This window comes from Numida meleagris, chromosome 4, assembly GCF_002078875.1.
Source record: "Numida meleagris isolate 19003 breed g44 Domestic line chromosome 4, NumMel1.0, whole genome shotgun sequence".
Taxonomy (NCBI): Eukaryota; Metazoa; Chordata; class Aves; order Galliformes; family Numididae; genus Numida; species Numida meleagris.
Window position 1 is genome coordinate 94,995,406 of NC_034412.1, and position 15,786 is coordinate 95,011,191.

A 15,786-nucleotide genomic window follows, 5' to 3' on the forward strand; every position below is an offset into this window, starting at 1 on the left:
AAATGTCTCTTCAAGACTCCCTGTGGCTATAAACCTTGAACAAAACAACCATGATGGTGGCTGGACTGCTGTTATAATCCTTCCCAGCATCTCAGTGTTCATCCCAGGTTTGGCTCTGCTGCTAGCCACTTTTTTGTGTTTTATGTCGTTTTACTTTCTATTCAGCCACGATATCCAGATGTGTGTTTCAAGTAAGAAAAGAAAATGATTCTCTGGGATTTCTGGGCTTGTCACTCCTTCCCACTGACAGGTTGTGACATTATTGCACGCCTGTCTGGGGACTGGATTTCCCACAAAGCACAAAGTGTTGTCCCCTAGTCACTGAATCGTAAGGGTTGGAAGGGACCTCTAGAGGCCATCAAGTCCAACCTCAACACAACAGTGCTGGCAAATGAAAGGGATAAGGGGTCAATGCATTCCCTACATACTTGGCACTGCCACAGCTAAACTCTCCCAAACCAGGATCAGCATGCACATAGAACCCCTTGGCTCTGCTGCCCATTGCACCAAGTCCAGGCTAAACTCTATCCATGGTCCCTGCTAACAGCCTGAGTGGCCCTCAGTCAAAATCTGATCCTTCACTCTGTCCCTGTTAACTTTACCCAGAAATAAGTCTTAAGTGTAACACTGTTGAATAACCAGATAAGAGATGCGCAGCCAATCACATCAGACAGGTGACATGATCCTCCCCATGTAGATGGGAGCAAGGACTGAGGGACGTCCTTTGTGTCATTACACATGAGCTCTTATCCCCCCGAGTTAAGGCTTTCAGGAACTGTTGGGAGTGATGAGGATGTTGTTATCAGCATTCCTGTTGTATTTTTGAAGCCCTGTTACAGTGACCCATTGTTTTCTGGGGGGTGAAAAAAGCCTGCTTGGGGAGTGTAATGTTTTTAGAGCTTGGTATCAGCAGAAAGCTGGCTTTTAGGGTTGGGAGATACAGAGCAGCTTTTTGCTGTCTCCTCAGAATAATTTCAGGCTGGGGAGAAAAAGAAAATACAAACTTTTTAAAAAGTTCTCCCTCTTGTCAGAAAAAGAAGAAGTCAGAAAGAATGGCAAGCAATGAATAATTGCAGATTTTGCCGTGCAATCTAACTGTAGAAGGGCTGTGCCTTGGAGCTTGGTGCGGAAACCGGGCATGTGTTGGAGGGTTTTCCGCACCAAGTTTGACAAGAAACAAGAAGTTGGCTGGCTGGTCTTGAATAACCCCTCCTGAGCCCACACAACCGCTCCTGGTTTTTCATGAAAGCTGAAAATACCAGCCTCCCCCAGTCTTTCTTCCCCACCCTTTCCTCCATGACATCACAGCTCTCTGGAGGATGCTGTTCAGCATCTTTCACAGCCAGCAACTCTGGGAATGGGCACGGGCTGCAAGTGGTGCTGTGCCAGGCTCTATGGTCGGTGACGTGCTGTCTGCTCCATTCTGATATAAACAGAATGTCCTTGGGACTGGTACGGTGGAAACGCACTAAGGAAGCTCCCACACCTCCTCCAATAGCGTATTTTCCAAAAGTTGGAGTCCCGCCACTACCAAGTTCTCCATGCTTAGAGCCATAAGCATCACAAACAATCAGCTGAAAACAGTTTTTCACCTTTTAGGTCAATCATCCCTTCTCTATTTGTGTCCTGGTGATGCCTACCCACTCAAGGTGATTGCTTCTCACTCCGCGCTGTAAGTTAAAGTCAGGACTCACAAATTTTGCTCTGGGGGAGAATTTTTTCTGGGTTGGGCCCAGTGAAAAATTGACTTTTTCCTTTGTGCGGCTCAGATCTGGCCTTAGTGTACATAAAATGCCATGTGTTCCCAGCAGGATTCAGCCCTTCCAAAGCCTACCCCGCAGCCAAATCTGATCTACATATTTACGAGCTTGTAAACAGGACGGGGCGGGTGAGTTCACATTCTTAGAAAACCAAGTGCAGAGAAAAGAACTTCTGAGTTGGAAAAACAAAGAGTAGTCTTGGGACCGACCCAGCAAACACAGTGATTTTTCCAAGACTCGGATGACTTGCTTGGGAATCGTTCTCCTCCATGTCTTTTCTCCAGGATTTCCCAAGCTTTCTATTCAGTGGAAAAAAAAAAAATACACATTCCCAATGTTTCTGACAATAGTGAAGGAAACAATTTGATAGGAAAGGGATAATTTGTCTTGGGGATAGGTTGAAGCCAGGCTTCTGTTTGTGGAACCCACAGAGGAGCAATAATTTGCATAGGAAGTTTTATGAAAACACTCAACACTGCTAAAAGGGTTTGCATAGAGAAAAGCCAGTTGCAGCGCTTTGCACAAAGTGCCATTGTGTTTGCCAATAAATGCAAGAACCAATGGTCTAGAACAGGGGTTCCTAAGTTGTGGCCTCCAGACCTTCATGGCCAATGTAATCTTGATAAATGGTTAATGGAAAAACAGATTAAAAGAGAGCCAGGCAGTCTGCAAAAAGTGATGAGGATTAACAGCTTCTGGTTCAGAAAAGCTGGAGAACAACTAGTTTAAAGCCCTGTACTACATTCAACATTTATAGATACAAAAGAACAAAGCTTTGTGGCAAGGGCTGGAGAAACATTTTTCTAATCTACTTGCAAAAAGGCTTTAATGACATTCCATGAAATAGATATGTCAAACAAGTTATCAGAGGGCTCAGTCATAGCAATGTGTCTACTGACCTACCCACCTTGTTGGGAAGTTCTTCATCACTTAATTCATCGTAATATCTCAGGTTTCCTCAAGTAGATCGTGGTGAATCATCAATAGATCCCTTCAGAATCATTTTTGCCATCTCTCTTTGTTAGTTATTGTGCATTAGTGTTGGTTCAGTATGCATTTAATTGAGTTGTCGGCCACCTCTATGCCATGTTTTCCTATCTAAATAACATTGCTGATAGTCTTAAAGTTCTTGTTGATTTTTTTAAAATAGTCCATTAAATAGGTCATACAATATTTCCTAACATCGATCAAGTGTTGCATTAGTGTGAATTCTATTGGAAACCTCTGCTGACAAAGACTGAAAAACAGATCCATTGGATTGCCAATGGAAGCCAGTTGGGAATGCAAAGTAGAAATTCCCCTTAAACCCACACACCTCCATTCGCAGGGGGGCTGAGTGGACAGAAATATGTAGTATATATCTAGCCAATCCCATGTTAAACTTAGCCCCATCCTGACTTCCCACAGCGTGTTTTTTTCTTGGGAAATAGCAAGGTCACAGCAGATTATCACCAGTTGTATGAATAAGCCAAGAAAGATGCACCGAGATGATAAAAATTCCTCAAACCTCCTGTATTTATCCAACCGAGTCTCACCTGTGAGATAGCAATGCAAGCATCAGGAAGATAAAGGACATAGCTGGCAGGCTATTAGCCACATGCTGCTTGGTGTTATGGACCACCAAAATGACGTTTTATGCAAGCCAGCAGTTTAGGACAATATTATCCGTGGCTGGGAATTTTCACAGGTTGGCATTGTACACATTGTGTTACTGGTTAGCTCACACGGGACTTGAATAAGTAGCATCTTTGGATTATCTGTGCCTATAGTTGGAGTTTTGTCCATAGAATGATAGAATTTTAGAATTGTTTGAGTTGGAAGGGACCTTTAAGAGTCATCTAGTCCAACAAACAAATGTGCAGTGTTTCACTTCCAAGGCCACGTCTACTCCTACTTTACAAAGCTTGTCTGTAAATCCTTCTTCCCCCCCCAACAAACGGTCATACTGGCTGCATTACCCAAAAGTGTGTCCGAGATGTTATCGTGCACATAAGAGATTGCCAGGCTCAGATGCAGCAAGACCATCATGCTCAGGATGCTCCAGCATTTGCACAACAGAGAGCCATGGGAGTGCTCCTCTCTGAATGACACACTGATTTTTGAATTGCCCTGGAGGGAACCTAGCAACATCGCGTGGCCATTGTGTTCATTCAGATCCCGAGCCAGATGGAAATTTTCTTTTCAGAGGCTGCTCCAAGCTTGTTTCCTCTGTTTAACTGTGCAGGCAAGAATCTCACTGCGGTCTCTGTTGTGCTTGCTCTAACATCAGCAAGTGAATTCCAATCGTCGTCCTGCTCAAACAGAAAGATGAGCTCTTGACATGCAACTCAGTTACCCTGACTTCTTCCTTCTCTCTGGAGACTTATTATTGTTATTTTTCCTCATTTGCATCAGGCAAATAAAATCCTTCCTTATACTTCCCTTTGGATTTCCCAAATTGATGAGTCTCTCAGACGTGCTTTTGTTTTGTTTTGTTTTCCTAATTTTATTTACATCCTTTCGCTGAGCCTCGTAATTTTAAGGCTTGTTTTGAAGTTCCCCTTGGGGCTGGAGTCAGGCTGTTATCTGTGAATCATTAAGGAATAGGCAGTTGGATATGCATCTATCTTTCCCAAGTATAATATAGGTGCTGCAAAAATATTACTTTTAAGGGAATCTGTACCAAGAGTCAGATGAAAAAAAAAGCTGACATCTTTGTCTTTTTATTAATCCTGTGACTCATATTTAAAACCCATCCTCCTACATACTTCTGATGGCAAGTTCATCAGGTGACCTGTGATTGATGGTCAACAGCAATCCGGGTCCTGACTTCATTGCGGGCATGAGACAGCAAATGGGTCAACATTGCTTTCTACAAAATGAGAAGCAGACATTCAGTCCTGCTCTTCATTCCCTTGCAAAAATGTTTTCTTAGGCATTTTTCAAAACTTTAAAAATGGATAAATGAGCGTGGTTTGCAGCATTGAACCCCAATGTAGTTTCAGAAAGTCTCTGCCTTTGCTCTGCCTGGCCCTGACCAATTCAGGTCCACGAAGCTCCCGTTAGATATCAGGAAGCAGGGAAAATCTCTCATCCTGCTGACAGAAATACTTTAAATGGATGGTTTTATAATCATGCCACAGGGCTACAGAGCTGGAAATCATGGGAATCCACTCCTGGCTCTTCTGCAGACCCAAGACTCTGTACATCTTTAGAGCAAACTCTGTGCAGCATCAGGCCGTAGTCCCTAAGGGTAGATTAATTATTCCTTTATTGTCTTGTGCAAGGCATTCATCTTTATAGATCCCTAATTAAAGGTAGAAAGTGTTACACTCAGTTCAAGGTAATGAAGCTTTGTGCATGCTGCTAGCATGGGGTATCCCATTCCTTAGAAGAAGAATGCTAAGGATGTAGGAACTTTCTGGGGACTGTCTTCTGCTGCTTGTAGTTGTGTGACCCCAAACAAAGCATCAGTGCCCTCTCAGCCTATGCTTTGGATCCAGACCTGTCTTCATTGTACATTACTCTGGAAACTTGACCTCTGCTTTCTGATGACTGTGACAGGACCCGAGGGAATGGCATGGAGCAGCATCAGAGGAGGGGCAGGTAGAGGTTAGAGAAAGGTTCTGCCCCAGAGGGTGGTGGGCATGGAACAGGCTGCCCAGGACAGTGGGCACAGCCCCGAGCTGCTGGAGCTCAGGGACCTTTTGGACAATGCTCCCAGACATAGAGCTTGGATTTGGGGTGGTCCTGTGCAGAGACAGGAGTTTAAGCTGATGATCCTTATGGGTGCCCTCCAACTCAGGATATTCTATGATTCTGTACCTCACAGTCTCTGGCCCAAAGCCTCTCCTAGGCCCCATGCAGTTTCCTAGTGGTCCTACAAAATAATTAATCTCTTGTAGGAGTTGTGGGTCTCTGGAAGAACAGCCCACCAGAGTGGATCTTCAGTCTTAAACAGATGCTTTGCATTGTATGCCCTGTGATGTGGCATGAAGGCGTATGGAAGTAATTAAGGGTGCAGAGCCTGCTGCAACATTACTGGGGGACTGCATAGTCAAATCCTGGTGGCCTTTTGAGAGCTGTCTCTGGAGTGAACTGTTCCTTGGACGAGATGTGTCTGGAGGGATCGAGCTGGAGCATTCTAAGGAAATTAGCACTTTGGACAAGTTAGGTTTCTGTTGGTAGATCCTGTCGTTGCTGTTTAGATCATAGAATCATAGAATCATTAAGGCTGGAAAAAACCTCAGAGCTCATCCAGTCCAGCTGCCAATTCATCCCCACCATGCCCACTAACCATGTCCCTAAAGTGCCACACCTACCCTTTTCTTGAAAGCCTCCAGAGACAATGACTCCACCATTTCCCTGGGTAAATGTACATGTGTGACTCTCCACTGAGCCAACCATTGTCACTATGGGAGGTTTGCTGACAAAACAGTCCCAGTGATGGGAGTCAGGAGGGGAACTGATGCATGGAAAGACTGCAAGACTCTTCCTAAGACAAGAGACCATGAGATGACACTAAGAATGAAATTTATCCCAGGTAACCTTTATATAATGCGGTATCTCCCCATGAGCTAAGAGTTTAGGTCCAGCTGGAGGAGACCGAGTGTGATTCACTTGGCCAGTATGAGCTAATGCTTCACAATGAGATGGATTACTTCATCCATTCCATTGGCACTGTCAATTAAGCCAGTGAGTGCAAAAGGAGCTCTGGGACCTTTGTGGATGCCTAAACTTAGACAGATGACTTGGTTAGCAGGCAAATTTTCTTGGAAAGATTCTCATGGCAATAGCTTGCCTTGGTGGTCCATATACACAGGATTGCTTTGAGAAAAATCCCAGTGAGAGCTCTGGGGGGAAAAAAGGGCAATTTCAGCCAAGTTGCTACTGCTGTGATGTAAGTTTGTGGAAAGCTATGGAGATATCATAGAATCATAGAAGCCTTAGAGTTAGATGGGACCTTCAAAGGTCATCAAGTGCAACCCCCCTGCAATGAACAGGGACATCCACAGCTAGATCAGGTTGCCTAGAGACTGATCCAGCCTTAACTTAAAAGTCTCCAGGAATGGGGCATCCACCACATCTCTGGGCAAACTGCAGCCCAGAGAGGACATGTTTGGAGAGCAGTGAATTACACCAGTAAATCATGAGAATAAGTTTCTTCCACATTGTTGTTGGCTTGCTTATGGGAAAACCACACTCAGTCCTAGAATTTGACATGCTATTAAAAGTGCTGAGGTACTCCAGAGCCCTCAGTAACCCCCATGGATGGCATCTTCTGTCTTTGCAACTCTCCTTCTGCCCTCAGCCCTAACACAAGGTTTCCACGAGCACCACCACATTGCAGATTGTCCTCTCTGCCGCAGGGATCTTGCATTCCGGATGCGTACATCATGGGCTCTGGCATTGCTGGAGCTCTCCAGAAAGAGCCTATCCAACCACCAGTATGGGACAAAACAATGCTGCCAAGAATGTCAGAAATAGATGGGGAAGGGGTGGTTTCTCCATGCTTTTCTTCCCAGCAAGATCAGTGTGCAAAAGCTCACGCAAACAGGCATGCCTACATGCAGAGATGCAGACAAGCAGCTTACCAGGGTTTTCGTTGGCGTGACAGAAGCTGTCGCTTATCTGCAGCTTGTTTATGGGGTCAGGCCACAGCTGGAAGCCTCACAGGCCTGAGGAATTCCACTCAATATCCTAACGCCATCGTCCTCTGGGGAAAATGCCAGAGTCACTGTGAACATAGTGTCCTCCTCCCTTCACCAAGCAGCTCTTGGATCCATCCTAGGAAGGCAGTGAACTCCCCCGTCACCCCAAGATATGCCACCAGTTGCAGGGAGGTGTTAACCCTCTACGAACCCTGATATGCCTACAGATGACCAGGGGAAGTTATTGACAGTGGATGGAAGAGAAGGTTGTAAAAGATGGGACAGAACTTTAGACTCCCAGCCCCACACATAGGCAAAAGTCTTTGCTGATATCCAGCCCATTGTCCCATAGCTTGGCAGACACATCAGCAATACTGTCCTTCATAGAGGTCCAACAAGGAAGGGTAAAAGCCTCGTAATAAGTGGAAACTGACAATTCATGATTGCTTTGGGCCAAATTTAATTAATTTACTTTGAGTGAGCCTGGAATAAAAGGAAGAAAACACTTTGACTGTGGCCAGGAGAGCCCACAATCAGCTTCATGCTCCTGAATGCTTTATGAACTAAAACTCAAAAAAGACTTTCAACTACCCCCCCAGGAGCATTATTATACATATATATATATATAATAGGAGAAAACAAAGTCCTCAGTAGCATCTGCACAAGCCAGCACAGAAATTTCTTGACCAGGAAGTAGAAAATATGGAAGATGAAGCTCTGCATCCCACCCTGCCTGGGTGCATCCTCCACCAAGATACAACCAGGAGTTCAAAAATAGTGCTGTGACACAGGTCCTAAAACATTTGGGCTCCATGCCCTGCCTTTGATATTGCCCTGTTACGTTTTGATGTTTTGGGAGTCAGATCATCCAAATGTGCTCTTGCACTGAATTTTCAAGCTCAAGTGCTAACGCATCATTTCCCATTGCTACATTTTATTCCAGTTTTCTACTTCTAGACCTTGGAAGTATCTGATTTTTCCTGATCATTTGAGGTGCCCATTAACTTAGTGCTTTCTTCCAGGCATCCCAACAACATTTCTGCCCAGGGAGTGGTGGAGTCACTGTCCCTGGAGGTGGTCAAGAAGCGTGGAGATGTGGCACTGAGGGACATGGTCAGTGGGCATGGTGGGATGGGTTGGGGCTGGACTTGGGGATCTCAAAGGTCTTTTCCAACCTTAACGATTCTGTGATTCTATGATCCATGTTCCTATTGCTCAATTCATAAGCCTTCCATCTATCAAAATGCAATTGAGAGTTTGTGTGTACAAAGAAAAGGCTAATTTCCTCTGTACTCTATTCTTTTCTTAAATAAGACCCCAAAATCTCTTTCTTAAAAGAAACTTCCCAGTGCTCACCACAATAGCCAAATGCTCCAGCATGCACAAGATTACCAGCCGGAGAGCTATTCTGGGGACTCCCTGTCCAGTTCTGTTCATCCCAGTGTGATCAAAAGAGGAAACCATGGATGCACACAGTTCACGTCTCTTCCAAGGGGCATGCTTATTTGCATGGTAATGATGATGGCAACGAGCCCCTTGTCCTCGGATGTACACAAGGTTCTAGGGGGTGAACACCAGCCAAAGTTGAAATACAGGGAATTTGTAGCCTGTGCTATTCAGTTTGTATTTACAATCTGGATGCTAAAACAAAGAACATAGCACAGAAACTGCTCTGTGCAATGAAGCGCTGAACGCTAGGTATAAATTATTATTTTAACAGACAGCAGGCCGCTTTAACCGATCTCTTAAGCAGCCTGGCTCAAGCAGTAATTACGAGCTTCATTTCTAAAGAGCCTCTTCTTTCATCTGCTTTGTTACCGTCGCTTTTTGTTTTCTTTTCCTCTTTCTCAATTAAAGAAAAGTATTCTGCACGAAGCCGTGGTTCCTCTAAGAGCTGAGTGCACACTGCAAACGGGGTTCAATGCTGTGAAAGATTTCTCCAGTGGGTAAGCTGAGGCACAGAACCTCTCCCTTGACAAGAGTATGAGTGAGATTTCATGCTTGAAGGATTCCTTTGCCTGTCTTGGCCCCTGATGCTCACACTGAGCTACGGCAGAGTCAAGATTGGACAATGTAAGGTCTTACTGCAGGGCTGAAAGCCAGGAAACCCATGGTCCTGGAGGTTGGACCCCATCAGAGTGGAGCATGGGTGAGTCCGGCAGGAAAATGCACCCACCCTCAATTGCCAAGACCTGAAACTGAGGATAGGAATTGGTGCTGATCTTAGAATCCTACCACTGGTCCATGTTGCTTCAGGATGGAGTGTTGTGTCAGGATCCTTGGGCTGGGCTGGGGGTGCAAGAAAAGGGGAAGGATTGAAGCCCAGGTGGCTGGAGAATGGAGGAGACACTAAATGCAATGCAAACAGAGACTGCTCCTGCGCCACTGGGGTCTAAACACTCTGGGATGATGTTTCTGTGGTTAGGATTTGATGTTGTGAGTCAAGCAGCCGATAAACCTCTAAATTCAGCACTATCCCAGGGGGAATAAACTCCTTTACTCAAACACAGCCACAGCGGGGGCACAGCTTCTGCAAACTTCCATCCCCAGCACAATCGCTCTGTTTGAAACCATGGACTACACCACCAGGAGCTGTTCACTACTCTGTAAATGCCATCCATCTCCATGACAGCCCCAGGTCTTTTCAGCACAGAGACATCAGGCCTGCTTTCCATCCTTACCGAGTGCCTCCTCCAGTGCATACTGACAGCCAGCATGTGCTCCAGCCCTGTGGCTTGAGTTGGCCTTTGGCAGATACTTAATTTGTACATCTGTATGTGTGCTTTCCCTGCCCTAATCATCAGAAAATGTGGAGATCTGTCTGTGATGGGGTAGCCCACATACCTCACTGTGTGCGAGCCCACACACCCCACTGAGCCCCCATTACAGACTGAGATTGGCTGCAAACTCCGCACTGTTAAGGGATGGATGGACGTAAGAAAGCATTGCTGAAATCAGAGCTCTGGGTTGCCTGTGTGTTGTATTTTTTTTCCATCCAAAAAATAAAATAGCACCAATGTGGGTAGTTTTAATGCAGTCTGTGGAAGTTCAGAGCCTCAGTCCTGAATATCTGGCACCTGTTGGACTGTATTGATACCAGGCTTTTGAGCATGGGGAAAATAATAATGATATCCAGTGCTAATGTTATTTACTAAAATACAAATTAACGCTCAGTCACATGGTGGCATGATTTGTCATCCAGAGCTAAAATTAAAAGAAATTAAGGCTGAGTCAGAAAGTTATTTCGGTTCTGAGTGGGTAATGCTAAGGGATGGGGCCATGTGGGAGAAACACTGACATCTTCTGGCTGCAAAGAAAACTTCAGTTTTTTCAGGAAAACCAGCAGGAACTTCCAGCACAGAAAGTGGTGCTCAAGACCAGGTTGGATGGGGCCTTGGGCAACCTGACCTGATGCCTGAATAGGTGGTGGGCAACCCTGCTTGCAGGGGGGTTTAGAACTCCATGACCTTCGAGGTCTGCCTGCCCGGACCATTGAATCTTATCCCCAAAACGATACCCTCAGACACTGGTCTAAGGTCTCAGAAAGCATCTCAGTCCTGAGATATGGAAGATGCCTCATGGATTTGGCCCTCCTGCATCAGTTTGGAGCAGGGCAGTGACTACAAGCCCTGTTTCAGCGGAGGCTGGGAGGCTCTTGCCCAGGACATGGTATTGTCCATCTTTATGTTCTATGCCTTCCGGTACTCTAGTGCCCAGAGCTTCACTTTGGTAGTAATAATATTGCAAGCCAAGGACTAATATCAGAAACACACCTTCAGCATTCTTTCTGGGTTCACCTTCCAGAAATGGCTGTCCACTGGCTTTGCTACACTGAGCTGCCATGTCCTTCCACTTCTTCTAACCTTATTTCTTTCCATCTCTTCCAAGGTTCTTTTTTCCCATCTCTGAAGCCCTCAGAAATGGTCTTCAAGGTCATCTTCTGGCTGGGATACTTCAACAGCTGCGTGAACCCCATCATCTACCCCTGCTCCAGCAAGGAGTTCAAGAGAGCGTTCATCAGGCTGCTCAAGTGCCAATGCCACCGCAGAAGACGGCCCATCTGGCGTGTCTACGACCACCACTGGCGAGGGGCCTCAGTGAACAGCTCCGTGCAGGACTCCGAGACGGACCTGAGGCCCAGGATTAGCACCCTGAACAGCTCGTTCATATTTAACAACTCCTTGCAGGAGAGAGCTAGCAAGAGGCGAACACTCAGCCTCAAGGGCTGGAAAATGCTCACTCCTTTCCAGAAACCAGCATCCGCCCAGCTGAAAGAGAAGATGAACAGCCTTTCTAACAAAATCCGGGGGGGGTCCTGCAAAGGAGGGGTGACAGCCACCTACAAGACAGAGGTGGAGTCTGTCTCTATTGGGATCCCTCATGACTTTATGGAAACCATCGACTATCAAACCTATGATTTAACAGACTGCTGTGGGCTGAGAGAAACGGATATTTGAAGCCGCTGGGACAGGTGTTGATGGTTTCTTTAGTGGTATCTAGCAGAAACACGAAGGGGTACCATCTGTGGGTTTGTCAGGCAGACTGGAAGCAGCAATCAGGTATAAAATGCAGTTGTCCAAAGGTTTTAGAAGTATCCTCCATGGAGACATCAATCCCTTCTATGGGATTATGGGTTCCTCAAATAAGAGTCAGTGGCATATCCCATTGTAATGAGCTGTGGCAAGAGGAGGAAGTGTGGGGTGGATATGGCCTTCAGAAAAGGGCTGTTTCCTCCAATGGGATGGTTATCTTTGACTTTGGAGGAAGCTGTCCAATTAAGGGAAAACAAGATGTCTCCTTTGCCTTAAAAACACCACTACTGGAAGGATTGAACCCTGAAAGGTGCCAACTCTGCCTTAGTATACATGATAACGTTTCCATCCAGAGGAGGCATCCAGAACAGATGCTGTGAGCATGAGCTGGCAGCTGATCCTTTAGACAATGGGTTGGGAGGTTGCAGGGCTAAGGGGCTAGACAGGAGCTCTGGCCCAGGCCTTTGCCTGGGTGAACAAACAGCAGTATTCCCAAGCAGGGCTGGGGCATCTTGTGTCTCAGCCATCACGTCTGCAGTGCCCAGAGCTTTGCCACCTCCACGTCACCTGGTTTTAGGACAGAGGAGCAGTCCAGAGGTATACACTGATCCGATGAGTGTGCAGGTCTTTCTTCTCTAATTCCAATCTGTGATGCGTTTCTCATTTCACTTTTCAGTGAAGAAATGTGCAGCCCAACTTGTTCCAGCAAGCATCCCACTGTGACACAGAGAAAGCAACTCCTTTTGATATTGGCCATCCCCAGCCTTTTTCTTTCCCTTTCTTATTCTTGTTTGCTCTTTCTGTCAAACAGCACTGAGTAAAGATGCATCCTAGGTGCTTTACTTGTGTCCACACCCAACCAGAGCTGTGGCTCAGCAGATGTGCAGTGGGCCTGCTTCCATTACTCAAAGAGCCAGAACTTAAATGGAGCTGAGGTGTAGTGGGAACTCCCTCATATGGATGCATCTTCTCCCCAGTCAGGATCATACTGGGACATGAGGAAGCAGCCAAATTGCACCAGGAAGATATAGATTCAATATTAGGGAGGATTTCTTCATGGAGAGGGTGATCAAGCACTGGAACAGGCTCTCCAGGGAAGTGGAGGAGTCCCCATCCCTGGAGGTATTGAAGAGATGGATGGATGCGGCACTAAGGGACATAGCTCAGTGATGGGACTCAGTGAGTCAGGTTGATGGTGGGACTTGGTGATTTTGAATGTCTTTTCCAACCCAGATGATTCAATGACTTTATACTCATGACTCCTTTCCCAGGCAGCTTCCCTTGTTCCTGACACAACAAAGCCTTAGCAGCACTTACCCTTGGTTAGTGTGGACAAAAGCTGTGTTCATAAGGGTTTGGGGTTTTATTTTGCCCTACTCACAGTCTCACAGTCCCCTTCCCTCAGGAAGGCACCATGGTCTCCTCCCAGGACCTCTGGGAGGATGGAGTTGGGATAGAATAGCCCAGCCTCAAGCTCACAGATCCCAAGCTGAACAGTTCAAAAAACCTTGCTTGGCCATGTAGTCTAGGCATTGTTTTTATCAAGTTTCAGACTGTCAATGAGCCTAAGAGTTTCCACAAATAATGACTATTAGATTTAGCCATGGGCAGAGGCACGAGACCCATAAGTGGCGGAGGCAAAGTCTGAACCTGAAGGTGAATTAAGAATGGGAACATGAAGATCAAGGGTGGAGACAATGCTGAGTACAATCTGGGTGGAAACTCATCCACATCAGCACTGTCCCCCAAACCTTTCAGGAGTCATTCGTGAGCATGCCTACTGCACATCCACCTAATCATCTTAAGGATGGCTGTCGAAGAGCTCCGAGGCATGGCATGGAGAATGTGACTTCCTTTCTGCTGTTCATTTGCTTTAAAGGAAATCTAAACCCATGCGGAGAGACGGCACCCAGAGTAGATGCTATCTCAATATCCATAGTACCCTTCTGCCCTTTACTCAATGCAATGGACTCTGAACTGGACGAATTACTGCAGATTTTGACCAAATATTTTCCTCCCAGCCGTTAACCTCATCAAGACAAACGGGCAGCACTGCACTTACACTGAACCCAGATGCATTACTGCCTGCCTGTGGAAGTCTAGTCAGGGGGAAGATGGGCATCTGCCATTAGATGCTTTCTGATGCTCAGGAGCAGACCTGCCTCAGTGCTGCTGCACAGCCTTGGTGGGAATCCAGCCAGGCACCCATAACACCAAGTAATGTGCTCATCCATGACCACACTGATACACATGCACTCTTTATTAGTTTTATATATGTAATATATAGGGAAGGGAAAGAAAGACTGTTCTGAGGTTATTCTGCCTCTCCATCGCAATCTTTTAAAGACTTACAGGATAGAAAAGGAGGATGAAGTCTAAGCACACGTATGCATACACATATGCATACATATACTACAGTGCCCACACTCTGGCCCACTTGCTTTCTCCCATTGCAGCTGTGGGTGTTTAATCAGGCCCAGAAGATACTCTACAAGGTGCTGTAGGAATAGTCTCGGGCTACTGTAGGAATAGTCTCGGGCTACTACTCCACATTAGGACAAAATACTCATTTCTCACCTATGCCAGGGCCTTTCATTTAAGATATTGCATCAGAAGAATCCATACTGGGACTGGATTCTGTACACCCTCATTTAGGGGAGACTGGTTCTGCCTGTGCTCCAGGGGAAGAAGGACAATCCTGTATGTAATGTGACCTAAGTATTTAAGCTTGTGCATTTCTTTCTGATTCCATTAAACTCCAAGCTTGCAAAAATGTGCTCAGACTTCAGGAGGTAAATTTTATCTGATCCCATTGATTTTTGTGGACCAACAAGGGGTATGACCCCATTTCTCCACACTTTCCAAGCGGGCCATTTCCCAAAGCACTCATCCCTTGGTTATCCAGTAGCAATCACCCCGTTGCACTGGCTTTGTGCCACTACTCCATCAGAGCTTGCTGCTTCAACTGGTCAAGTGTTGAATGGTGAAGAGCAGTAGATTCTCACAGGTCCCATCTGAGGAAGAGGGAAGGTCCCTGTCAGCCTGAGGTGGACAGCAGTTGGGTTGCATTACTATTGTTTACAGTGTGTATATAAGTGTACATTTTCTTTAGCAGACATTGGAATTTTTTATGTATAGATTTTTATTTTTCATCCCCAGACGTATTTATTAGCCGGAGTATTTCTGTTTTGTGATTCAAGTAATGTTGGATTGATGTAAGCTCTATGAAACAGAATGCACATATTTTTGTTTATTTGTACCAAATACATGCACAAACCTGTCTAAAACATGGTTGTGAACTGCTGCTGTGTCTGATTTTTAAAACAGAGGTTGTAGGGGTTGAGGGAGGGCGGGAGGAAGATCTATATACTACCAGCCACTGCACTTTTTACAAACACTTTTTTTTTTTTAATTCCACAAGGATTATCATTCCCACATGCAAGAATTCAAAAGTCAGAAGAGAATGTTGTCTGCCTCATGCCACACAGTGATAAAGGTGTTGGACCAAGACATGCCTTCTCCCAGGTACTTCCTGCAGCAGGAGGGATGTGGATGCAGCCATGACTCACGGGAAGGAATGAGGGCAAGAGGAAGGAAAGCTATTGCATGGTTTGTGGGATTTCCATGGTTTATGGGATTTGAGTTTTTTATGGGATTGTTTAGCCTGGCTGGGATTATTCAGTCTAAAGAAGAAGAGGCTCGGGGGAGACATTATTTCTCTCTACAACTCCCTGAAAGAAGACTGTAGTGAGGTGGGAGTCACCCTCTTCTCACGGGTAACAAGAGGTAATGGCTTTAAGTTGCACCAGGGGAGGTTTAGTTTAGGAAAGATTTCTTCTTTGAAAGAGTGTCCAGGAAAGTGGT

At 45.8% G+C, this 15,786-nt stretch overlaps 1 protein-coding gene across 1 annotated transcript in view; it reads left to right on the forward strand.

Moving 5' to 3' along the window:
* Positions 1 to 15,194, forward strand: part of ADRA1D (adrenoceptor alpha 1D) — a 40,951-nt gene extending 25,757 nt beyond the window's left edge. Inside the window, exon 2 of the mRNA XM_021396914.1 lies at positions 11,279 to 15,194. Coding sequence (XP_021252589.1) covers positions 11,279 to 11,847 — 569 coding nt within the window. The 3' untranslated portion in view covers positions 11,848 to 15,194. The remainder of the gene's footprint in view (positions 1 to 11,278) is intronic.